Source organism: Pelmatolapia mariae, linkage group LG15 (assembly GCF_036321145.2).
Source record: "Pelmatolapia mariae isolate MD_Pm_ZW linkage group LG15, Pm_UMD_F_2, whole genome shotgun sequence".
In the NCBI taxonomy this organism is placed as follows: Eukaryota; Metazoa; Chordata; class Actinopteri; order Cichliformes; family Cichlidae; genus Pelmatolapia; species Pelmatolapia mariae.
Window position 1 is genome coordinate 8,187,029 of NC_086240.1, and position 27,082 is coordinate 8,214,110.

The 27,082-nt window shown below is 40.7% G+C and overlaps 2 protein-coding genes across 2 annotated transcripts; both read right to left on the reverse strand.

The window, feature by feature from the left end:
- Nucleotides 1–124: 124 nt before the first annotated feature.
- On the reverse strand, nt 125–16,409 carry sec63 (SEC63 homolog, protein translocation regulator). The gene is made up of 20 exons (XM_063495629.1): nt 16,141–16,409; nt 15,359–15,458; nt 13,801–13,915; nt 13,485–13,597; nt 13,306–13,367; nt 12,052–12,110; nt 11,802–11,852; nt 11,598–11,706; nt 11,361–11,455; nt 10,937–11,069; nt 8,871–8,960; nt 8,595–8,740; nt 8,324–8,471; nt 6,776–6,858; nt 6,528–6,596; nt 6,234–6,389; nt 5,922–6,104; nt 5,566–5,766; nt 4,178–4,282; nt 125–2,547 (listed from the first exon to the last, which is right to left on the reverse strand). The coding sequence occupies exons 1-20, from the start codon at nt 16,262–16,264 to the stop codon at nt 2,410–2,412; spliced, it is 2,280 nt and encodes a 759-aa protein (XP_063351699.1). The 5' UTR covers nt 16,265–16,409; the 3' UTR covers nt 125–2,409.
- A 1,057-nt stretch (nt 16,410–17,466) lies between these two features.
- On the reverse strand, nt 17,467–20,872 carry iyd (iodotyrosine deiodinase). The gene is made up of 5 exons (XM_063495806.1): nt 20,631–20,872; nt 18,939–19,145; nt 18,670–18,829; nt 18,372–18,528; nt 17,467–18,261 (listed from the first exon to the last, which is right to left on the reverse strand). Exons 1-5 carry the CDS (start codon nt 20,827–20,829, stop codon nt 18,079–18,081), a joined length of 906 nt encoding a protein of 301 aa, XP_063351876.1. The 5' UTR covers nt 20,830–20,872; the 3' UTR covers nt 17,467–18,078.
- Between the last annotated feature and the right edge of the window lie 6,210 nt (nt 20,873–27,082).

Here is a 27,082-nt window from a genome sequence, read left to right on the forward strand (position 1 = left end):
TAACACTGTCAATCTGAAATAAGTTACACAATGTTTCTTTTAAGACCAAATATTACAAAAATTAATATATAAAAAATTCAATCCTGTTCAATGCATAAAAGAATAAACCAGCTCATTTAAAAGATTTTATTTGAAATGATTTTTAAATACAAATAATATAGTTTTTCATTTACAATGACAGTTCCTTTGTAAACAAAAGTGGCAGATAATCATTGGGTAGTCATTTGTCCAAACTGAGGCAACTTGCCGGCCAGTTGCCTGGATAAGGTCTGTCATGGGTGGGATGGCGTATTTTACCTCACTGCATTCTCCCCCCCACAGCATAAATCACTGATGCTACATTCTATTGCAGAGTGATAAATACTCAGATTACAATATTACCTGTTAGCGTACACCTGCTCTGAACACAACTACAGATGAGTATAGTTTGCACATGTGAGATTGTGTGAATGCGTATGTGGTGCTAGGAGAGCATGCTTAAACTTTCATCTCTCCCACATTGACATGATACACTAGTAAGCACTGTAAAAAAAAATAAAAATAAACAAAAAACAAAAAAAACCACACAACTGTATGGATATTTGTGGTGATAGATTACACATTACTGAAACTGCCAAGTTGCCAGGATACAGCAAGAGCCCACAGAACTACTCAAAGTATCTCTGTTCTTTTTTTTCCCTTCCCAAAGTCTAACACATGTAAAAATCAAGGTTAGATTACAACAAAACCAGACACACATTTATGTATTACACGATTAACGGAAAAAATACCAATGAAAGTGGGAGCCTGAGCCGCTCTGTGTGCCTCAGAAAAATGGAAAACTCCCAGGTTTGGTAAAAAAAAAAACAACAAAAAAAAAACACTCAATCTGACATGGCAGTAACTGCAAACCTAAGCCTGTTCTGCTTAAGAAAAAAAAACAAAAAGCAAGTTTAACAGTTTTTTTCCCCAGATGAGTGCTGTGTGTGTCTCTCTAACGGGGATATCATACTCACTTTTACACTCACAATGCACATACAACTGCAAAATAACTGTACTTATGGGAGGTATTGTGATGACAAAATCAGTGATATGTATCCCAATACTTATGAGCTACAGGTTATCAAAAAAGAAAAGAAAAAGAAAACCAACACTAAAGATTCTTACACAAGTAAAAAAATTTACTTCTCTCTCAGGAACCAGTGGTGCATAGCACCCAAGGACTTGTATGTTGCAGTATTTTAGTTGTATTCGTAAGGCCTTTTTCAGACAAGGAGTACACACTGGAATGTGCGGCAAAAAAAAAAAAAAAAGGAAAAAAGATTGAGATAAGGGAAGTAACTATGTAATGCTCTCTCTAATACATTTATATATATTTTGACATCAGTATCTTAGCCCCAAAAAAGACTGAAGACACATCTTTTAGTGCTAAACTAAAAGATGACTCATTCAAACAAACCCTAACACTGCAAGTTTCTTTAACTTCCCCTCCAGTTACATTTGAGATCACATTTCAACTCGAGCTCCACCTGCTTTCAATCAACCGTCTTCTCTTTCGGAAAAATAAAATACATTTTAAAGTGAATCACGCGGGGAAAAGGGGCATCACTTACAGGACTGGATATCTCTGTCAAAAATACGTGTACGGACAAACGAATGGCTGATTTGACAGTGGAAGTAAGTAAATATCCCAAATGGCTGACTTGGTTGCGATGTCCAACAAGGAGGACTGAACTTCGTGCTTCTGCAGTATAAATGTACAATAGAAAGCATCACTGCTGTGGAAAACATTGGTGCTGAGCATTATTAAAAACAGGAGCAAAGTGTGTTGAGAATGATTTCCATACGGAGATCAGCATTTTTAATTTTGCAGATGGAATTGGCGGTTATACATCCCCACTCCCTGTCAAGAAAAGAAGAAAAGAGCCAATATAATAATAATAATAATAATAACTATAATAATAATAATAATTAGAATTCTAACAATAGGTCCTCCAGTCCACAGTGTGTCCATTTGCCATACCTGTACAAAGACACACAAGGTTACATACCATTGACGCACTCGCACGCACACCCGCTCACACACACACACGCACACCCGCACACACACACACACACACACACAACAGGCCTGTTAGTATTCACAGAATTCTCTTCCGCCAGCAGCGGAAAGTGAATAAACAAGTCTCTGTAGAAAAGAGAATTTCGGGGTGTCGGGGTTCAGGTCACAGTCCATGACTTTGCAAAGGTTAAATGGAGGAGGGCTCTGTGTGTATAAACTGTCCCCGGTGACTCTGTGAGTGTTTGTGGCTTCGCTGCTCCTCACTGACTGCTTTCTGGCTTGAGCGGGGTCAGCAGTGAATGTGTGGCCAAGTCCATGGGAGGGTAAAGGGAGGAGGGAGGGGGAGGGCTGAGCGCGTGCGCACGCGCTCAGTCGTTGTCCTCATCGTCATCTTCACTCTCCTCGATGCCGTCGCTGTCCTCTTGCTCCTCGTCCTCCTCCTCTGTGTCGGGGATGTCCCACTGCGGGTGGTTGTCCAGAATGGCCTTGGCCTCGTGGACCTCCAACTACACAAACACAAAGCACTTGTGTTATCATCATTGCAATTAACACTTTCAAGTCTGTGCATATTATTTAAGGTGATTTGTAGATTATTAAAAATGTTAGCATGTGCCTGAATATGACTTAAGATGCTCTTGGAAAACCGATAAGGAAATATTGTAACAGAATACTGGGAAAAATGACCTGTGCACCTACATGAAATGTTAAGGATCACATGAGAATCTAGGAAATGTACAGCAGCGGCTCCTGGTTTACGGCATTTAAAATGTCAATTAAGCAAAAGGTTGCTGGTTTAATTCCAGTTACCTGCTGTGGTGACCCCTTGTGGCAAGGAAGCAGCTAAAAATATAGGTGTAATGTATGAAGTATATCAGCCAATATTTGCTGATCTATCAGAGTCAGTATTATATCTGCTGTTAGGTAAATTAACACCAAGCCAACTAATTATCTGACCTCGCTCTGATTTTAAGTGGCTGTCTTTCCCAGTCGTTTCCACTTTGTTATAAAACCACTAACAGCTGACTGGAATATTTAGTAGTGATTAAATTTCACGAATGGACTTGTGCCATCACTGTAACATACCACTGTGAGCTCCTGAGAGCGACCCCCTTTTTTTTGTTGTTTTTAAACAAATGTTTGTAGGAGGAGTCCGCATGCCTAGGTCCTTGATTGTATACAACTGTGGCCACAGAAGTGATTGGAACACCTGAATTCAATAATTGGTTGGCTGAGAGAATACTTTTGGCAATATAGAGTATATATTCTCCAATATATCTGATTTTTTTAATATATTAGTCTTAAAAATTCTCTTTGTGTTAGGCTCTAGTAAAGAGCCTGCAAGTGTTTTAACCCTTTCTCGCCAGTGCATCATTTAATTTATGCATTTAGTGCTTGGCCCACATGTTGTGCTTTATGGTTATTATGGATAACCTCCTCTCTGCCTGCAGAAGCGCTATCGGCCACCGACAATGGCTGACAAACTTTCATATAACACAAGGTCATTGAAAAATATATATAAAAGATGTAGTGCCAACAAGAATCCCCATTCAAAGATGTTCTACACATTTTTTTGTGTAGAACATCTAAATACACATCCAAATACTGGATAAAAATTAGGTACTAACAAGTCATTTTATAGTATGTCTGTACGACATTGGCATTGACATTTTTTCTACTGTAAGCACCACATGCTTTCAGAATGAAACCAATCACATACTAGGTTCAAGTCTAATTTGAATAACATTGATTTGAAGATCCTGCATTTTAAGATAAAGGTGAGTAGCTATGAAATAAATAAATTCTTGACCGGTAGAAGAAACACCAAACCTTAAGTGCACTTAAAGTGCACTGCCTACAACAATACAAATCATATTGCTTCTGGCTAGCAGTCAATACCCTCATTCCTAACATCTTGGCAGCAATCAATACCATTGTTCAGCGAGCCTCAGCTACATTTGGCTGCAGCTGGTGGGTTTATTATTCCAGCCACTTTGGTAGCGAAAACCCATCATATCCAGGACAATTTGAACTGATTGGCTGACGGAAGGCCCCCCTATTTATACACACACACACACACACACACACACACACACACACACACACACGCGCACTAATAAAAGGCACACACATACACACCTTGAGTGGTTTGATCTGGTCCAGTCCCAGGTAGGAATCAGAACGAAGGATAACAGAATATTGGTAGTTGCCCGTTTTGGAGGGGGCTGAAAACTTGAGCTCCACCTGGAAAATAATCCACGGACACACACACACACACACACACACACACATAAATATGTTAATTTCATGTTTCTTGATTTGATCGTGTAAAAGAGAGATTAAAACTCCCTTTAACCAAATCTAATCACAGAAGCATTCAATGTGCAGTGTATAACTGTATGACTCGGAGCACTATTGTTTTATGTATTAATTATAGCTGCAATGCTGCATTGTGGCCAAAATCCTGCGATTGATGCGAAAATACAATCGTCTCCATGTAAACAAACCCAACCTGTTTCCATCCCCATAGAAACCACTAATGCAAGCAGCAAAAGGAGGCAAAGGACAAACGCTGTGAATATTATAAACTTCTGCAATCTGCTGTCACCAATGATGTACAATCATCTAGCAGCAGAGGGCCACAGCGTGGTAGGTAATTACAAATGAACTGCCGCACGATGATGGGGTCCAACTGTAAATATTAGACCAACATTGCCTCAGGCTGTGATTACTATGTTGCGCAATTACATATGGAAAACAGCTCATTACGAGCACAATGAACCTAATTATTATTCAGCGTGCGAGCAGAGAATGAGCTGTGATCATAGCCGCTATTAACTGTCCTGGCCAGAGATGAAAGCACGGCGTATTAACAGTCATGCAGCGAGAAACAACAGAAGGAACTGCTGAAGTGACAGGCTAATTGATTTCTTGACAGTGACCTGCGACGCCTCTTATTACCATCCTTGAGAGCGGGGGTGGCCAGCCATGCACGCTTAAAAACGGCCTTGTTAAGCTTTTACCTTCACATCAGTCTGTGCTGGTGCTGCTGAGCACCAGGATCAGTGGTGCAAATTGTGCAAAACAAACACAGACACACACTACTCTGAGGAAATAATGACAAGTGACACAAGTGCAAAGGGTTGCTTAGCAACAGCATGTGCAAGGGGTTACAAGAAAAATAAGCACACACTAACTTATTAAGACCTTTCTACCTCACATGGATTACCGTGTAATCCACACGATATTCACAAAGTATTTTAATACAAACACAGTGAACTGACTGTACAGTGCTGCATGTCACGATTGTGTACATTTTTACATTTTTAATCAAAAACAATAACAATATATAATCATACAATTTAAAATAACAATTGTGCTGATTAATTAAGTGTAAATTATCGATCATGATGTCAGTGTGTCAAATTATTTCTATGAAAAGATCACAAATTCTCCAAAGAGTCATCTGGCACAGGCACACGCTCACTTCCTGTGTGTCAGTTAAAATACTAGTGCACCAAACTCACCTCTTCTGTGTCTTTTAGCGTGCACACGTGACAGGGCATGGAGACGAGGGTATGCTCTCGGCGGTCAGCAATGTAGAGCCACCACCACTCCTGCTTCTCCTCTGGGAAGTAAAGACTGTAGACCGGGTGTGTCACCTTTGACTTGGTTTCTAGCAGGGCCCGCTCTCGCCGCTGGATGCTTTGTTGCAACGCCTCCCACTCCTGACAGGCAGGGGCGAAAAGAGTGACGGTTAGTTTGGATAGAGCGTTTCCCTTCCATTTATCAGCTGGAGCTTAACACTATAGGCTTTTAAGTGATAAAGCTCCTGCTGCTAAATCCTACGAATGACATATGCATCCGAATAACGCTCTCTGACCTCCTCGTCGTCACCAGCCATCTCGTCGACTTCTGTGTCGCTCTGTTTGTCGCTGTCTTCGTCTCTTTCGCTCGGAGAATCCTTGTTGGCTTCGCCCTCGTCTGACTCGCTGCCTTTGTCTGACCCATCATCATCTTCCTCCTTTGTCGCCACAGTTGCTGCTGTTGTTGTTGCTGCGACTTCCTGCGACACCAGTATCAATAATGAAAAGTCATGCTGAAAGCACCGTTGTTTTAAATAATCATCTGACAGTAGGTGGATGCTGGTGTTAGTTTAATTCAGGTGTAACCGACTGAGTGAGTGGCTGCTTACATTTCCTGCCACGGTGCCATTGGCCTGCTTGTTTTTGGCAGGAGCAGGAGTGGCTTTCTTCTTGGTTAACTTTTTCTTCTTGGACTTGGCTGTCTTTTTAGCCCCTTTATTCTTGTTCTGCCACACTTTGGTTTTGGCTTTACTTGTGTCTCCTTGCTTCAGATCAGACACACAAAAAAAGAAAACGTGAACATGATTCTTTGAACCATTAAACTTTTACAGCTTTTAAGTTGCCCAAGCAAACTGAACGTAAACTAATCTGAGCCGACATGGTTTCTGCATGTGTGATCTTACTGCTTCCTCTGTAGTGGCAGTCTCATCTCCTTGACACGGCACTGGCTCTTGCTCTTGTTCAAACATGTCCTACACACACATCAATAAGCAGAGTTAACTGATGCTATCCAGCCATGTTTTCAGTCAACAGTGCACTCTAATGGTGATCCACAGTAGTGCATGTGCAAGGCAGCAGAACCTGCTTTCTAGTAACTTATTGTTACGTCAAGTATTATGTAGGTGTTGAGTCACACGGAAACATTTCTTACCGCCATCCGTTTCCTGTTTAAGGTGACGGTTACTGTGACGATTGAGCCTGCCGTGATGTTACTACTGTCTTCATCATCAAGGACTGCAAAAAAAACCCCAAACACATTAATGTCTAAAAGTTGAACACAGAAAAACATAATGTACACACTTTTGCCACAAGATAAAGCTCTAAATGATCAGCAGTTTAGCCGAACCGGAATAAAGCTTACAATGCCTCTTCTTAAAGCCATACAGAAACAACCATAATTTTTCTTCATTAATCCATCTTCCACATCTACAGTAACATGAAACTGAAGTCGAAATCAAAGTAACATATTTTTCCCCTACCCTGTAGTGTAATTATGCGTCTTCCTTGTTTTTTATGTCGGTTTTGTAAGCATCAGCTTTAGAAACATTTACCAAAATGAGAAAATATACAAATATTCGATATCCACTTTGTTAGGTACACCTGTTTAACTGCTCATGAATGCAAATATTATATCAGCTGATTACATTGCAGCAACTCAGTAGATTTGGGCATGTATGGTCAAACTGAGCATCAGAATTAGTGAATAAAGGTGATTTAAGTGACTTTGTTAGTGCCAGACAGGCAAGTCTGAGTATTTCAGATCAGATGCCCAACACAGCACTCTCTAGGATTTACAGAGAATGGTTTGAAAAACAGGAAATATCCAGTGAGTGGCAGTTCTCCTGGAGAAATTGCCTTGTTGATGCCCGAGGTCAGAGGACAATGACCAGACTGCTTTGAGCTGATAGGATGGCAACGGTAACTCAAATAAAGCACCCGTTACAAGCAAGGTATGCAGAAGAGCTTCTCTCAACACACCACACACGCTGAACCTTGAAGCTGATGAGCGATAGCAAAAAAAAAAAAGACCAAGGGTGCCACTCTTGTCAGCCAAAAACAGACAACTGGAGCTACACAGTCTGCACAGGCTCAGCAAAATTGGCTAATAGAAGATTGGAAAAATGTTGCAAAGCCTGATTCGCCTCTGCTGCGCAATGCAGATGTTAGGGTTGGGATTTGCTGTAAATAACACAAAAGTATGGACGCATGCTGCTGCTGGTGCAATGGTGCAGGGGGATATTTTCTTGCCACACTTTGAGGCCCTTAGTACAAGCCGAACATCGTTTAGACACCACAGCCTCCTATTGTTGCTCACCATGTCCACCCTGTATGATCATAGTGTACCCATCTCCTGACGTCTACTTCCAGCAGGACAACACACCATGTCACAAAGGTTAAATAATCTCAAATTTCTTTACTGAGTATGACAATGAGTTGTACACAGTCACCAGATCTAAAACCAACAGAACACCTTTGAGATTGTGAAAAGGAGCATCATGAATGTGCAGCCCAGCATTGAGTCAATGACATGAAGCGTTAAGTCAGTTCTAAAGGACGAAGGAGTCCAAACCAATGCTCACAAGATGTCTCTATTAAAGTGGTCAGTGAGTTTATGGCCAGAGAACAATCTGTTAAAAAAAGCAGATCAGACTATCAAAGGTCTGCTATGAACAAACAAAGTGTGTTTTTAAGGACTGACCCTGCAGTTTGATATCCATGGTGATGTGAGGGAAGCTGCCCAGCACAGCCATGACCTCGTCGTACTTCTCCTCTCCAAGGAAACGCAGCATGTTTCGTCTGTCGGAGTCCTTCAGACTCACCAAGTCCTGGAGGGTTCGCACCTTATACTAAAGTAGGGAGGAGGAAGAGGATGGCAGTGAGAGAATACGTGACCTGTCGACCATAAAACATCTTTATCTCCCATTATATTACACACAGTATGCGGACACATGCAAACTCTCGTTAGATACCTTTTTAGAAATGCAGTATCGGAGGTGCTCCTCTTCAAAGTGAGGCAGCTGCAGCAGCGGTGACTTTGACTCCTTCAGGCCCTGCACTATCATCTGGGTCAATTTCATACAGTTCTCTATAGTCACCAAGCGAGGAGCACTGAAACCTGAGGAGAGACATTAGCATTTATGGAAAAGTATATAAAGATTTCATGATGTTGGTAGCACCAATAGAACTAAAAAGAAATGTATAACAGTAGTCAAAGAGCTGTAATAATGTGTAGTATATATGCAAACCTCTGCTGTTGGCCATAAAAATAAGCTGACAGCCCACATTGATCATCTCCTGGAGAAGCGCTGGAGTCTTTTTCACCACAAACCTCTGATCTGGAACAGAAACATACAACATTTTATTTAAAGAGCCAGTGAAATTTATCAAAAGCACTGAATGAAGCGCTGCATTGTTTATCTGATGTAGAAAATTGATATATTATAATTTGTGTTATACTCTATTCCAGTGGTTCCCAAACTTTTTTTGCTGGGCCCCCCTTTGTTTACAAGAAAAATGTTCACGCCCCCCCCCCACACGCGCGCACGCACACATCCTCCAACCACTCACACCCATATTTTTGCTCCATTGCGGTTTATTTCACACCTCAAACATTTAGTAAAAAATTAAGCAAATACGAGTAATCTGCAATAAATTACAGGTAGTAATAAAATAAACTACTAACTCTTTCACGCTACGTCCACACCTACACGGGTATTTTTGGAAACGCAGCTGTTTCGTCCACACGTAAACGGCGTTTCCAATCACCAAAAACTGAGATTTTTTAAATTCCTTTTTTGCGTTTATGCGTGGACGAGGAATACAGAGTTCGTCATGCAACGTCAAAGGTATGTGCCTTTTTTCACGTCACGCTGTGCGCCACGTTATTGTTTACATTAGATGAATTGCAGAATGGCAGATAGAGACACAATACTGTTAATCTGACAGTCTGCAGGTTTTACACGCTTACATATACACACGCAGTTACTGTCCCTCCATTTAGAAAGGCAGAGGCGTCACGGTGTAATTATTTTACGTGTAGTTGTTTTTTCCCTGTGTAATAATATTCAACATTGCTATCGATACATTTTTCAAAAAAATGTCTCTCTGTGCAAAATGGGTTCAAAAACATAAACAGCTGTGGGATACTGTTTGTCCGTGATTTGAAGAGCCCAGCGCTGCTCCCGACACAGGGAAAACCAATTCTGCAGGGGAGACCTACCTCAGCACTTGTGCAGGTGAAGCCAAAGGGAAGATGTGCTTCACCATATTTTCTAGTCTTTGGCTTAGAATGAAGTTGGTTTGGAAACATATTCAGCGATGCTTCATCTCCTGCTTTGCGTTTCTGTGGCCGCCCCCCAGTGCTAGCAGTGTCCAAGCATTTTGTTTCCCCCTCTCTTTCATGCCGCGCCCCCCCTGCAATGGCTCTGCGCCCCCCCCTAGGGGGCGGGCCCTACACTTTGGGAAGGTCTGCTCTATTCTAAGATTCTAATCTGCTTCCAAGTCTGTTTAACACACTGGAATTGAAGCTACTAGAGTACAGAACACACAGCAAGAATACCCATTCAATCAAAATTCATTTTGACAAATTTCACTTTAAGCTGCCAAAAATCGACATAATGTTTAAAATCACTTTAGAAAGAAACAACAGCAACGAGAGTGCACTCATAGATAAAATAGTCAACTTGGATTAAAATTTTGCTCCTGTGCACTAAATCACCTGATTAACAATTTTCCAGACCATTAATTATATTTTTGCAACAGTGTTTAATTTTAATGTTAAATTTTGATGTTCTCGACAGATTTCCAATTACCACTTTATCATAACCATCTGATAGCGTCTCTGATTGGAGCAGGTGGCACGGAGGGATCATTTCATGTGGAAGAATAGTCACATCACCCACAAAACACCCATTAAAAAAAAAAAAGAAGTGCGCACACAGCCTGAAGAAGAAAGGCTTGCTTCACAGACAAAGTTGAGAACCACCACTATTGACACCTGTTATCTATTCATTATGAACTGCATTCAATTCGATTTTATTTATATAGCGCCAAATCACAACAACAGTCGCCAAAAGGTGCTGCACAATGATACTACTGCACTTTTACATCATGAAAGCAATATAATGACAACATTTGGGTCTTGGGGGGGGGGAAAGCCTCATTTATCAGCTCTTGATAAATGAGGCTTCATTAATCTTTTGAAGAACTAGGCCAGATCTACTTGAAGATTTCTTTTTTAATAAAATAATTAAACAAGCATAATTAGTAAAAATGTAAAATTCCAGTGAGTATCACTCAGCATGTGTCCTACCTTCCTCTAATTCCTCAGACACGTCCATGCGGGCCAAGTGAGCTAACACCAACACCCTGGCCTTCAGACTGTAGGGATAGTAGAACGGAGGCTCCTTCTTCTTCACGTTGATATTTCCTAATTCACGGATCAACTGTGGGAGAGTTGAGAGGGAGTCATTATAACATACTGTATTGTACAAAAATATCATCAAGGCCTCAATAACCATGAATAAATGTCACATCTTCCACGTTGCGTGCTGAATTCTGGGTTACTGGCAATGAACTTCAATCACACAGGAAATGAAATCGCAATGAGAACGCTCTTTTCCTTCCTCATCTCCAAAACTTCCATCTCAAAAACAACATCTGGACATAACAACCCCCTCAAACCAAGTTTCTTCTCTTATGAAGCTTCTTTCACAGAAGCAAACTTCTGTTTTTACCTGCGGCACTTCAACGTTGTCTGTGGGTCTTATGGTTGCTTCTTTATTGTTCCGAGGATCAAATTCGAGTGCTGCCGTCAACACCATGATTAACCCTGGAGGCCAGAGTCAGCCAAAATTACAATTTGTTAATGCAATCAGGAAGAAGACCGAATTTATATCAACATAACCTTTGCTGAATAAAGTAAAGCATGTGCAATGCTACAGAACCTTCCAGTATGTGGACCAGAAACTCACGTTTCATGTTCATATTTGGTGTCTTGCACATGAAATGCATAAAGAGCTGGGTAGTGTTGATGAGGATCTGGTCTCCACTGTATCGGATTGAGCGGTACCACCATGTCCCCTAAAGTACAAAGAAAAAGAACAACCAGTATGAGAAACACAGATTATAACAATACAAGGCTTCTATTTCTATATGAAATCATGATGAACACTTACCACAACAACAGGAAGGATAACCATAAAGGCAAGTCCGTACACCAACAGCACCTATAAAATGAAAATAAAGCAGTTCGATCCAACCAAGTCTTTCAACTTGATCTACAATAGCCCACATAGTGGGTTTTTTTTTGGTTTTTTTAATAAAGTATGGTTCTTTGGAGTATAGGAGCTCTCTGCTATTAAGAAAAAATAAAAATCACAAATGAGATTTATCAGTTAACTCTACAATGAAATAATGGACAAATACCAGCATTGAGTTCTTCTGGTCAACAATCCAGGCAGGCAGGGCAATGCCAAAGCTGGTTGCTAGAAAAGGGAGACATAAGAGGCAATGGAATTAAACAGGAAAATTCCCTTTATACATACTGAAAGCAATCTTTCTGCAAAAGCACTCCTCTGTGTCGCACATTACTTGTAAGGGTGAGCAATCTAATGATACTGTGTTGTTGTTGATGATCTAAATTTGGCATATGAAACAGTATAATCAGCTCATTTAAACTTTTCTACACCACGTCTACCATGGCTGGTAGTGACACAATGAGAGTGATGCTCACTGGGTGCACTACTGATCTCTGATGTGCAACTTGAATAGCAAACAGAAGACAGAATGGCAGGTGAAGCTGACTCTGCAGTGTGGAAATGATTTGGATGCTCAGTAACTGAATGCAAAGTTGGCAGGGAATCTGTTGGGACAACCGGTAATCTAATCACAATCTTGTTCTACCATGTTGAAAATTGATCTTCACTGAAGGCAGTATTGAAGTAATCAGCTAGTCTGATGACTCAGACACTCGAGGCAATGGTTTAATTTTCTGGGGCTTCAGGTGTGGCCGGACTGTCTAGATAATAGATAATGGATCAAGACTTCCTGTTCTGTGCACCAGTCATTGTGTACAAAACCGGATACAGTTTTAAAAAGCTAATAAAAAGTCAAGTTGTTTTCAGATGATATGACTGTTTAAAGATAGCGCAAAGTCTCTTTTTTGCTCTCCTCTTTGTTTGTCTGCATGCAGCCAAGCCTCCTCAAAAAACTAAAACTAGAAAACTTTCAGTACCAAAACTTATTTCCTTTGCTTGAATATTCTGTATATCAATGAGAAGATATTTAACAACAGAGACAGCAGGTAGAGCTCCCACATCAAATGATACCAGCCTCAAACAAATTGTGATAAATTTATTCATGAATGTAAATAAAACTAAGTAACACATCTAAAACTATTACAGTGCTTGAAATGTACTTATTTAACTGACTGAGTTTAAACTTTTACATTTACAGAAGCCGCAAAATCCAAAAGTGTGCTATCATTCCATTAGTGGGGCCGCACAGACAAAGAGTGTGTGTGAAAGTGGAGGAAACTCTTTTTCGTATCATCCCTGCTCTTACTGGACTGTACTGTTTCAAATGATTTACTACAAGTTAACAGGAAACTGTTTCACCAGCATCAGTGGAGAAGGTGCACCAATGCATTAAACTGGTGTGCATGAGAGAAGCTTCACTTACCTCCTGGGCCGTCAGGGTTTCCATACATTTCCCAGTTCTGCCTTGACTGTTCATTGGTTAGACTGCGGGAAAAAAAAAACCAAAAAAAAAAACCCAGATTATTTGATCAACCCAGAACTCTGGGCTAGAAGATGTAATCGGGCCGGCATGAACAAAGTCAAAACCACAATGATACTTACGCAGCATAGGCCTTAGCAATTCTCATGAATGTGGCCTCATCGCCACCTTTGTCAGGGTGATACTTGAGTGACAGTACACGGTACTGCTTCTTGATTTCTGACAGCGATGCACCCTGAAACACAAATACACCACACCACATGTACTGTAGGTAAAAAAGACAATCAGCCCTAATTTAAAGAAGACTGAGAAGTCCCAGAAATCCAGAAAGACACGTTTTGAGCTTGAGTAAGATGTGGAAGTAATACAAAAAATAAAAATGTAACATTAAGGACTTCAGTGGCTTTGCAATAAACCATTTGTTTTGTGTGTGTTTACCGGGTCCAAGCTGAGAACTTCATATGGATTATACTCCTGGTACTCTCTGTCCAGCTTGGACACCTTGTAGGCCAGCAGCAGAAACACGAGCCACCCAAATAACAAGGCTGCTTTCCTGAAAATGTCAGCACACAAACAGGAAACATGAATAAACATCTGGGCTATAGAGCCCACATGAGACATCTGTCATTTTCAGAAACACTTCCGATGACTAGATCCACATTAATATAACCCTGCAACTGAAATGATCTTTACCATTTAAGGCTATAAACATTGTATCATAATTTGAAACACTAAACAAAGCAAATTTCAACCCAACACATCTAAACACAAGGACATGCCACGTTCTGACATTGTTGTTTGTTTAATATTTATGCGTTGAAGTTGAACTTGTTACCATGACAATGGCAAAAACCTGTGGCCTGCTCTGCAGCATCTGTTGCCATGACGACAGCTCACTAGCCAGAGTTGTCTGAGTTGCTCGACCAGAGAAATACATGATGGATTCTTATAATAAACACGATCACGATGATACAGTTGTGAGAGGGAAACAGATACTGAGATTTTGAGAGTGAGGCTGAGATGATCGCTTTGATTTTTTCCACCCCAGTAAACAAGCTGTGTGCTTCCACCGTCTTCTGTACTAAGAGCAGCCAAGCAAGGGAAGGCTTTATAAATGCCAGTTGTTAAATACTGGGCGTAAATACAGGATGTGGGTCTAGTGAAGGCGCAAGAGAGGAGTAAGTGGGAGTAAGAAGCTGTTAAACCACGCAGAGCGAATAAACAGCTCTTAGAAGACAGGGTGATGTTAAGATAAATGTTAAGCAGTGCAGCTAAATGTTTACAGCCACAGCACAAGTCACACGCAAACAACATAAACTGCACTCATGCCAAAAGCAAGTTCTTATACGCACGCAAAAAGAGCATATTCAGTCTGACCATAACATATACCGCAACACATTCTTTGTCCAGCTGGAAAAACCCTCAGAGTGAATCTATATGCTGTCAGAAACAAGTACAGTGTCGAGACGATGTCTGAGTGATCACAGTGTTAACAGCTTGGGCCAGTCAATCCTAAACAACAGCAGCGATGTGACATTCAACAAGCAGGCAAACAACCAAGCATGCAAGCTTGTTATTATACTGTCCAGGAAGTGTTGTCCAAATATAAGTCAACATATTTATATGCAAGTCGTGATCCTCTTTCAGCTGGTCCCTTTAGCGGTCAGCAAAGAAAATCATATGCCTACATGTCACCCTAGCCCTAGCTGCCACACCAACCCTCTGAATTCCCACCTTCACTACATCCGTGAATCTTCCCTGAAAAGAATACAAAGATAGTGTTATGAAGGACTTCAAACTAAAACTTCTTATGGCTTCGGTGTAACGCACAACAGAGTCCCATTCATAACTGAAGTGTCAAACCAGTTATAAATAAGACATTCGCATTCATAGATGTTACCTCCAGAAAAATACTTTAGAAAGGGAAGCTGAGGAAATCCACCAAACAACAAGAAAACCATGTGTGGGAACCCAAAGTTCAATTCAGCAGACTCACTTTAGTGTTGGCACGATGCTCTGCTGCGACTTCATCAGCCTGAGCCGATACCACAGACACCTGCCGTGCACCCTCCGTAGGCTCTTTAGGCGCAGTTGTTCTGAGACAAGAGGAAGCACATTAGCAGTATGAAAACAGCCACAATCAGTATGCATAACAACAATGCAACAATTCAGTGAGATTGCCTGGCTGCACAGAGCCACTACTGTGCCAGGGGGAGGGTTTATTAATGTTGTTTACTTCAATCAGCTCGAATTTTGTATTACTCCATCTTCAAACCTATTGCAGAAGATGGACAAATAATGATTTGATGAGTTTAGTGGCTCTGTGTTTATTAACTTCCATAAATTATCTGAGGTCACTACGATAACCGGTGACCAGCCAGTCAGATTCTCCCAGTCAGCTACTCCCAATAGACCAGCTGCATAAAGTTTGCTACCATAACTTATATAACAGCTTATGCTGGCTGCACTCTGTTGACTAGCATAGAGTCTCGCTAAGATAGGGAGCTATCAAGAGGAGGTCAATAAAAGCGCAAAGGAAAGCTTAAGCGCGCGCCAGAGTGACGCTGGCTTTTGGTGTTTTAGCTGTGCTGTTAGCTCATGTTTCCAGGCGCCTGTGTCGCTGGGTTTCTGCAAAGCTCCTGGGGGTAGACCCAAATGGAGGCTAAATCGTGGCCAGCTGGTAGCCGTATACGAGCCAAAATACCGCCAGAAAACTTCATGTTAAGTTAGACAGTTAAGTTAGCTCAGTTAGCACTGAGCCACACAGTCAGGCCTTACCAGCATTTTGATCCCGGGGCCAGAGGTAATATGTGGCCGGGATCACAATAAGTCCGACGAAGGACGTTAGGAAATAGAAAAAGGTATTGCCGCTGTCATCGTACTGGAACTGTTGCCCGGCCATTTCGTAGCGGCGCTTGGGTCGCCCTTCTTCTCCACCGCTGCTCTTCCCCCTTCAAGCCCAATGTGTGATACCTGACAGACCGTTAGCAACCCAGCCTCAATCCAGCCAAGAGAGCTCGATGCTATGGATGCATCGGTGTACGTGGTGTACGCCTGCGCAATGTGGTTTGCTTTCTTCTTCTTTTAATGTTTTAAAACCTTTCCCGCGTTAGCGACCCCTAGCGGTGACATTGGAGATCAGCGTGTGAATGGTTTCAAGATTCAAAGTGTTTATTGTCATGTGTATAGAAGAAATAGCGTTTCTCTGTGCAATGAAATTCTTCCTTTGCTGTCCATACACAAATTCCAAGTTAGGTAGGGTTGAAGAAACAAGATAAATAAGGATAAAAATAAGGATATAAAAATAGTGAAAGACAAATAAATAAGTACAAAATATGTAAATGAAGACAAGTGAGGTATGCAGTTGTCAGTGTAAAAGGATGTACAAAGGAGCTTAATGTGCAAAAGAACTTGGTGTGCAAATTGTCCTGATGTGCAAATTGCAGTTGAGGTAGGTCAGCTGTTCAGGAGTCTGATGGCAGTGGGGAAGAAGGAGTTGTTGAGTCTAGATGTTCTGGATTTCACACTTCTAAACCTTTGTCCCGAGGGCAGAAGTATGAACAGTCTGTGTTTGTTCTTTATTTGTTTTTGAGTTATGTAAACATCCCATGTATGACATGACTTCATATGAAGGATCTGTAAAGTCTGAACCATTAGATAATTGTCAGTAGTTTATGTGTAACATAAAAGTAATTATATATCAATTTGCATATTTGCAGTTTTGATTCCTTTTAATTCATTGCGTTTATACATCCAGCAATTTGTGCAATTTATTGCTTACATTTTTGGGCACTTTGTTCAGGTTTTTGTTTTTTGTTTTTTTGTTCTAGCCTATTATGTTTTGGAATGTATGTTTAAAAATTATATAAATATTTAAATATAACTTCAGCATACAGTCTCACTTAGTGCTAATGCATTTATTAAGTCACTCTGACTGACATTTATCAGGTACAATGTCCATACATATACATATACACATATGCATATACAAACATACTCTGGATATATTCCAATCATCAAGAATAAATGCAAAAGATCACAAATTTCTTTTTTTAAAGCACTTCCAAGAAGCATCAGTGATATTGAGCATACTACCTCCAAAAAATCATTAAAAAAATTAGCATTACACTGGGAGAAAGAGACAGAAAGAGAGAGCGATAGGGAGACAGTCGGAGAAAAAAAAATTGTGAGTTAACTAATGCATTAGTGGTAAGCCGGTTTAGTTTTTTTCTAAGGCAACAAGTTTGCATCAAGTTCTGGGAACCAATTAGATTTTACAGTTCAATTTCCTTTCTTTCAGATGCTTACTGAACACTGCTATTGCAGTTAGCATTCAACTGAGCAACCACCGAGCAACCACCTGTTCTTCATTCATCCAGATCTAGTTGTATATGAACTTTCCTCAGTTGTTTGTGTGTGGTTTGGAAAATCAGAGACCATTCATAGAACGGAATCAAAGAATTTTTGCTGGTTATTTATTTGTATGATAGAAATGTGCTAAACCCAAATAACTCAACCCCATCCTTCATGCCATCCTCTCTTGGTTGTGTATCTTAAACACTTAAAGACTGATTTAAAGAAACCTCCTTCTCTGCTTCTCTGTACTGTGAAAGCACTTCTAAGTCTCATCAGGCATCTGCCTGGTTGATTTCTCATCCACGGGCAAAGAATTTGTTGAAGAAAAACAAAACAGTCTGCTTTTTGCATCTTATTTTCTCATACGTGCACCAAAATATCATCCAGATGCTTGCGTTTCAAGTCAGGCACAGTAGCATCAGAGGCAGGATAACCAACAGGAAGCAGCAGCAGCAGCTTCTCGTTCACCGGGCGTTTAAGTAGGAGCCTGAGTTTGGGGCCGCAGTTGAGGGGCGTAGATGTGACGGTAACAAGACCCACGTTCTGATGAAGCAGACGGAGAGAAACAGTGAGGTTTGTGCACTACATTTTTGGATTTTATGAGAGAGAGAAGAGCTGTTTTCCCAAGTGGTTCAAATGATTTGAATTATGACCTGTAATGCAGCCAGGAGGATCCCACAGGATATGGACACGCTGATTTCGTTGTAGTAGTGCGTCTTCTTCTTGCCATTTGGGAGAATCCCGTAGGTCTGTTTAAAGATAAGGATCAGATATGGAGCAACATCCAAGTACTCCTTAATCCAATTTGTCCTACAAGAGGAGGGAAAAGAGAAAGAAAATGTGTTTTTTTACTTTGAAAGATAATAACTGAAAATTAGTTGGGACTTTTATGTTATCCAAGGTCGTTCTTTAACATCTCTGCTTGGCTGTAGTACGAGCATGCATGTTTACCTCAATTTGGCCAAATCCTGAACCCATTTTTCCCCCATCCTCTGGCGGTAGTTCATCTCCTCCTCCTCTTCGACTATCAACCTAATCTGATGCTTAATATCTGGATCTGACACCACAACGAACGTCCAGGGTTCTGTATGTGCTCCACTAGGCGCTGTACCTGCTCACGTGAAGAACAGGAAGAGAAGAAAAAAAATCCTTCAAAATGAAGCTCAGACTAATATCCTAGGGTGAATCCCAGTGAATTATGTTTTAATGACATTTCGTGCCTGCAGTGTGGATGACATGATCGATGACTTCCCGTGGGACAGGCTCCGGCCTGATGAATCGGACAGACCTCCGCTGGTTCATCAAAGTGTAAAACTCCTTGGACCTTTGCAGCATTGTCTCCTCAGGGTATCGCTGCGGTGAATAAGGCAGTTGTGTGAGGTTCTCCTCTTCAGTGTTGTCCCCCCAATCATCATCAGCATCATCATCTTATAAAAGATCAAAGACAGAAAGACATACCAATAAAATACAACTCCAATCCCAAAACGTTAGGACACACTGTAAAAAGTCATCACAATCAATTGCAATGATCTGGAAATCTCATAAGTCCACATTTTATTCACAAGAGCACAAAGCATACGAAATGTTTAAGCTGACATATCTTACTATTTCATGATAAATACTGGGTTATTTTAATTTTGATGACAGCAGCATGTCTCAAATTCAGTTGTGACAGGTTCCTGTTTACCACTGCATAGCATCCCGTCTGCTTATAACAACAGTATTCCACCATGTGGGAACTGTGGGCCAGATGAGCACAGGGAGTCTTCTACACCTAGCTGTGCTGCTGTAATGGATGCAGTATGCAGTTTAACATTTTCTTGCTGAAATGTGCAAGACGCCATCTGAATTGGAACATCTCTAAAACCTGTATATACCTGTCAGCAATAATGTCGCCTTTCCAGATGTGAAAGCTGCCAATTTCACAGGCACTGATGTGTTTCCACACCATCAGAGATGCAGGCTTTTGAACTGAGTGCTGATAACAACCCTGGTGGTCACTTTCCTCTTTACACCAGAAGACAGTGTTTCTGGATCACTTTCACATTTGGCTTCTTCTTTGCATGACAGAGCTTTAACCTGCATTTGTGGAAAGTACAGAGAACAGACAGTGATTTCTGCAATTCTTCTCAGTGATTTCCGTGACACAATCATACCTGCTTTTAATGCACTGGCATTACTTATATTCAGCCATGTCCCTTGCACACAGAGATTTCTCCTGATTCTCTGAATATCATATGCAGTTATAATAAGATATACAAGTTTGTGGCAATTTTACTTTGAGGAACAATTTTCTGAAAATTTTCAACAATTTACAGACACTTATTTTTGTTTTTTTGGTTCACCCATTTTTACTTTTGGGAAACACTGTCGGTTTAATATGCTCTTTTTTTTTTTTTAAACCCAATGGTGTTACTGGTCCATTGCCAATGGGAAAATGTCCTTACAGCTGTTTCATTTTATTACCACTTACTTTTTCAGTCTTTTGTTTCTCCACTCTCAAAGTATTTTTTCTTTTTTTGAGATGTGTTGCTGGCATCAAATTCATAATGAGTTATTTTTATGTTCTTTAAATGATACATTTTTTCAGTTTAAAGAGCATGTGAGGATACAGTTAGTGGCCTTGCCAAGTTGTGAAGTTTCATGTGAAAAACAACAGAGGAACGTTATGTAATAGACAACCAATAAAAAAAAAAACTCTTATTGAATCCACGCAGAACCTTTGCCGAAACATTTTAAACCGGTAACCACATTCTTTATTGTGTTCAATGTTTAGTTTACATTGCATTTTAAAAGTTGTGACCTACATTTTGAACATTATGCAACTGGCTCTAAAGCATGCACCCAACCAACCACACCAAACAAAAAAAGAAAGTTCAGCTACACAGCGAACTACAAGGGTCAGCTCTCACCGTCTTCTTTTGCTGTGATTTCTGTATCGTCCTGTAAGTCCTGGTCCACCCATGGTCTTTTCTCCCCTTTTGTCGCCCCTTTACTTTTGCCTGGAGATGTGGAAGTGGTCTTTGTGTCCCATGATTTCACCAGCACGAAGCCTATCACCAGGCATAAAACCACCGCCAGAACAGGCGTGAACACGGACAGGAGAGCCATGCTCGCTGGAGTGCAGAGAAAAGGCCACGGGTACCTGCCCTTTGTGTTGCTTACCTCAGCGGAACGCAGACTTGATTGTGAAACACTACTACAGTTATCGGGGCGGGGGCTGTAGGCTGAGTCAGAGCAGCCGTACTGAGAAATGGCCCACTAGCTTCAGGGTCAGCTATAAAATGAAATAACGCACAGATCCACCACCAAGTCATCCACTGGGACCAACATAAAGGACATTTAAATCCGTGTAAGGCTACGTTCACACTGCAGGCGAAAACGCATCAAATCCGACATTTTTTGACCCTACGCGACCCATATCCGATCATGGTATGACAGTGTGAACAGCACAAATCCGATATTTTCAAATCCGATCTGGGTCACTTTTGTATGTGGTACTGAATCCGATACATATCTGATGTTTTAAAAGCGACTGCTGTTTGAATGGTCATGTCGCATTATATCCGTCTTGTATGTCACTGACAGAAGACAGACGCCAATTATCAGCGCCCGAGAAGACATCGCGAACGCTTCCTGGCCATCCAGTGAAACTTTTGGGAAGACAACGTTGGAGAAACGTGAACATTTTATTTGTACTGTATAATCTGCAGATTCTGACAGAAATCTGCAACTATCATTTGAAGCACCGCTCCTCTCTAAAACAGCAATAAGGATAATTATTAGGCCATATGTAAATGACAAAATAACTTTATAACTTAAAGCAAAATTGGGAAACGTAAAGTCCGAAACAAGTCTTTATATCAAGGGCCATCAGTCAAACAATACTGTTTGGTCTGGGTCTCAACAGAGCGCGTTGTGTGTGACGTCTTCTTTTGCGCATGCGGGCCGCTTTGAGGGTTCACACTAAAGCGCGTTTGCTGTCACATTTTATTTGTAGTGTGAACAAGTAGACAAAAAAAAAATCGGATTTGATCAAAAAATCTGAATTGAGCATTAAGACCTGCAGTGTGAACGTAGCTTAAAGTCCCACTAGGTTAATATTCCACTTCCAGTGGATATTTCAGTCTGTTCATATCTAAGTCTAAGGTTCACAGAAAGTTCACTGATTTACTTTAAATTAGATATACTGTATAATCCTCTGGTAAATGTTTGCTAGTTTGGTCAATATTATACTTCAGTTGATCAGGGAGGCATGTATTATATCATCCATCCATTTTCTACCACTTATCTAATTTGTGGGGGCTGAATCCAATCCCAGCATAATGCCATGAGGCGAGAGGTGGGGTACACCCCGGTCAGGTCGCCAGCCTGTTAACACAGAGCGACAGAGAAACATTCGCACTCATACCTATGACTTTAGGCAGTAAAGTATTTTAAATAATTATAATTACTGATGAAAGACTCACCCTAGTTTCCTTAAGTTAATTTATTTTAATTCAGCCAGAAAGGAAAAAGAAATCATGAGCCTGAGGAATACTTTAAACTTTATGCACAATACTCGTGGAGTGGTGTGAACGTAAACCAAACAGCCAACAGGTGGTATCTGCTACGTGAAAACTGGCTCCATCTTGTGGCCTCTTTCTGTCACTATAATTCATTCAAACTTTTGTGGAAAATGCTTCACCTGTAAAAGTTTCAAAGTCACCGGTGACACAAAAGTCAGAACATAGAACAACCAATAAAAATCTTGACTTTGATCTCTGCAATCCCATAAATATAAGTAAAAAGTTCGCATTGTTCATCACAGCACTCAGTAGCGATTAGTCCACATTTGCTCCGTGTTTTTAAACAGTTTGCTAAAGAGATTTCAAACCTTTTTCAATGACATTTTAAAAGTTTGAAACCAGTCAGCTAAGGTTTGACAGCTGTACCGACCAGTTTCCTCCAGTCTATTGTAGCAGACTGTTTTCATCCGAGAAAAATGGATAGAGGAGAAGGATCACAAAACGATGTTGGTGTAGTGGTAGCGCTCGATGAGCTGGATTTGGCACTGCTGCAACGGGAAGATTTTCGAGCAATTCACCCGATGCTCCGCTGGCTTCAAATCGATCTGTTGCGCGGTCTAGCTGTTAATCAACTGCCACAACATGAGGAGGCGGTTGATGTTCCGGTAGGAGGCATCGAAATAAATTCACCTCAGGAAATAGAAGGACCCTGGGACAATAATGGAGCAGAGAATGGAGCAGGAGACTTTGAGTTAAACCCGGCTGAGCAAGCAGAAGATCTGATAATTGAGGAAATGAGGTGGCGGGAAGATGAGGGATCTGAGAGTGTCACTGAAAGCGTCCCTGAAAGTGGTCCTGATAGTGACACGGATGACAGTGACAAGGATGACAGTGACACGGATGATGATGGAGACAATGGCCAGGATGCTCCTGTGTTATTGCCCCCCCAGCCCAGTACCAGGAGGTTCAAGGAGAAGACCAAGGGAGGAGGAGGATGAAGAAGAAGATGGGAGAGCTAGAAAAACGTTTAAACACTGAATTTTGAGCTGAGCTGGACACTCAGTGTTGCACCCATCTTCCAAAGCTACATGTGTCCTACATTGTGTTTCTTTCTACAGAGGAGCTTGCATCCAATTAAAGCAGCAGCAACAAACGCAGGAAACAAACAACAAGGAAAAAGTGAAAAACTGCAAAGCAGAAAAGGAGGAAACAGAGACTCAAAGAACAGAAGATGAATAACAGAAAGAAAAGAAGAAAATGTCGTGGCTGTGTGAAGACAGGCAGGAATGGTGGACCCAAGAGCAGGATTCATGGAGGCTAAATGTGAAGTCAAAACACCCGGCTTTATTGGGAGTTTGCAGATTGAACAGAAAACTAAACTGGGAAAGCAAATAAACTAACAGGCAGGAAAACGGGCAAACAGAACACACAGAATAGAATGAGGGACGACGCGACGACAAGCACAGACTGGACTCAGAGACACGGTAACAGACAGAGAACAGAGGGAACACAGAACCAAAACCCTAAAAACTAAAACGTTTAAACCCGAACACATAATCAGAATGAACTAGAACACAAGATCATAATAATAATAAACACAAAATGCTGGGTCAAATGACCTAGGAACATGCCAGAAAAATAAAAGATGAGAGAAGAAATTCATGACCAGATAGGCTGCAAACGAGTCAGGTCATGCAGCAAATTGTCAGACATCACCTCAGTCAATGATGAAGATCCAGATGACCGTGTGTCAGAGCCATCTACATCAGCATCAGCTGGAAACTGGAAGCAAAAATGAAAGAACGATGAAGAAGAAGATGGGAAAGAAAGAAAACAATTCAAACAGTGAATTTTGCTGATGGACAATCAGCGTTACACCCCACCTTTCAAGCCCAGTGTCCTACATGTAACATGCTCAGAGACTGAATCTCGGCTGGCCCCCTCTGACCCACTGGCTTAGTTTCCTGCCATCAGGGACCTGTTTACCAGACTGCCACATACCACCTGTGGATATTTGTTCAACCTGTGACCCAGTATGATTGTGCATACAAGTGGAAAGCAACATGTGTGTCTCATACTACTGGTACCTTGTTAGATGGTGATGATTGCGGTCTTACTGGTTGCATTCATGGAGGGAGGGGTCCTATTGGTTGCCTCCCACATAGGAAGGTGGGGTTGGGGCCTTCCTATCACCATGATGCTAACGTAATTAAACAATAAATAGCATTTGTGCTTTTATTATAAATAATCCTGGTGTGAATTAGTTACTTACACATCAAACCAATGTTTTACAGGCAGAAGAGTGCTCATCTGAGTTTTTACAGACCCAGAGTAAAGTTCACACAAGTTCATCTTTCGTCACCTGATCAGTACGCCACTGAAGCAGACCCACTCTGCTCTGTCTTTGAAGATTCACCATGAGAAATTGGCATTCCTTGCTCCAACTGTCCACAATATGAAAGTCACAGGAAAAACAGAGACATGTCTTTTGTTTGTTTGTTTGTTTTTTAGCCCACTGTGGTGCCACTTAAAATCCCTGTGTTTGAACAGTACACTTCAATTCGGCTTTTACAGCAATCCTTGATGTGCAGGGAAACATCAGGGTTAGCAAGCTCACAGCGTGAGTCTTCTTTCTCTGGTCCACATGTGTAATATTCATGTTTTTGTCCATCGAGCCACTCCATAGAGCTTCACCTCAAGTAATATTTAATTGCAGCAGAGAATGCAGCAAAGCCTCCACATCCCAGAACACCAGCCTTCAGACCAACTGCAAAACAGAAAAATAAACACGTGGACAAAATGCATAAATTTGCTGTAATGCAAACTATTAGTTAATAAAGTAAGTTACATACCGCGAAAGCCAATAGCTCCTCCAGTCACACAACCACTGTACACAGCTTTCTCCCAGTCATATTTGCCTCAGGTACAAAAAAGACAGTTTTTTACACAGTGTACTGCAGGGATAGTAAATCTGTACTTGAGTAGGTGTCCTATGTTAAATTCCAGCCATGTTCCTATCCGTAGATAGAACCTCTGGGCATGCCCCAGCACCTCACACAGAAAGTGTTTTGTTTTTCATCTGCATGGCAGGAGGTAGTAATGGCATATAATCAATTAATGTTCGAGAGAGCATTCATTAATCAGCATATATCTGTAAAAGTATTCTCATATAAATTACCATCACTTTGTTTAGCACCTTCTAACGATTTGTTAACATATCCTTAACCACTTCTGCAAACAACCTGTGCCTGACTTTATCATAATACGTTACATGATGACAATCGAACAAAGCATATAATTACTAAACAGGGTAGCAGTGGGAATGTGAGCATGATATTGGAAGAAATCATAGAATTCTAGGAAAAAAGGGGGGGAAAATGTTTAGCAGCTGTTTTTGTCTCTCTCTCCAGCTGTGTCCATTTGTTGGTGACAAATGTTGCTGGATAGTGATGTGGACATGAGCATACCTAACTGAGTGTGTGAGGCAACATTTCCAGCAGTACTTGCAGTTGTAAAAATACCATATGCACTGCTAGATGAATATTATGACTGTTGCTGTTTTAGAAGTAATAGATTATTATTTTTACTCCTGTTTTTTGTTTCCAGATTAGAACTAAATAAAGAAAATGTTGTGGGGAATATATTGTAACGTTGAGGCTAAATATCTATATTAACCTCCATCCCCCTTAAAAAACAAAATCAAAATGCTCTCATTTATCTGTCTATGCTTTACGATCTGCAACAGTACTGTATTCCTAGAAACAGGAGTATAATATTTTAACTAATTAAAATATTGCTTCATTTTGTCATCTCCATGATTCTGCCATCACTGGAATTTATTCTGTTTATACCATGTCTTTAAATCATTCACAATATCAGTAGTGTCTCCCATCCAGAGCAACATTTGGAAATTTGACATTTCAAATCTACACATGCTGCTCCCTCTGGTGGTTACTGCAATTCAGTTCAGTAACAGACCTTTACTGAGTTTACAGAAAATGCTGCACTGATGAAGAACTGTGATCTATATCCTACTATGTAAACAAAGTAACACAATGCCCTTTCAAATAAATATGCTAACAGTAGACTAAGCTTTCATTTTTCTTCCATTAACTTAACTATAAATTAGCATAAATAAATATCAGAGGCCTAATTAGCCTGTTAAGCCCCAAAGGGCTTTCTGAGGTTCCTGCTCAAAAATGACATGCCCAAAATAAATAAAGTATTTCTCTGCAATTACAAACTCTGTGTAAACAATCGTGGTATCAAAATAAAGCTAACACTTGTGAGATTTCCTCAGAGGTGTAAATATTACAGCAGATGTTACTGTGTGAAAGTTACTGAGGCTGGAGAACAGAAAAAGTAAGTAGATCTTTTCCCTCGCCTAATTTATTTATTTGTTTTTGTGGAACATGTGGAAGAACCTTACACAGTGGAGTTGACATCAGCCATCAATATGTGTGTCCTTGTTTTGTTTGTTATGTTTTTGGAAAAACCAAACTGCAGGTACTGAGATTGTTTCACCAACAGCATGTCATTGATATCTATGATAGACTACTTATTCCAAGACCAAACCATGTTCCCAAAGAATATACTAAAAGATATTCTGAGATATCTTATATATATTCTGAGATATATGCTAACAAATACAACATAACAGTTCTACAAATATATTTTAAATGACAAGACTGATTATAACGTGGGCACAATAAGGCACGGGCTTGCAAGATAGGCCATTTCTTTAATTTTTTTATAACGCCCTCATAAATCCTGTCCATTACACTCTATTTGCCAATATAATAATATATATATAAAACACACACATAGAAACAATCACTTTTTGGCACAAGAAGGGA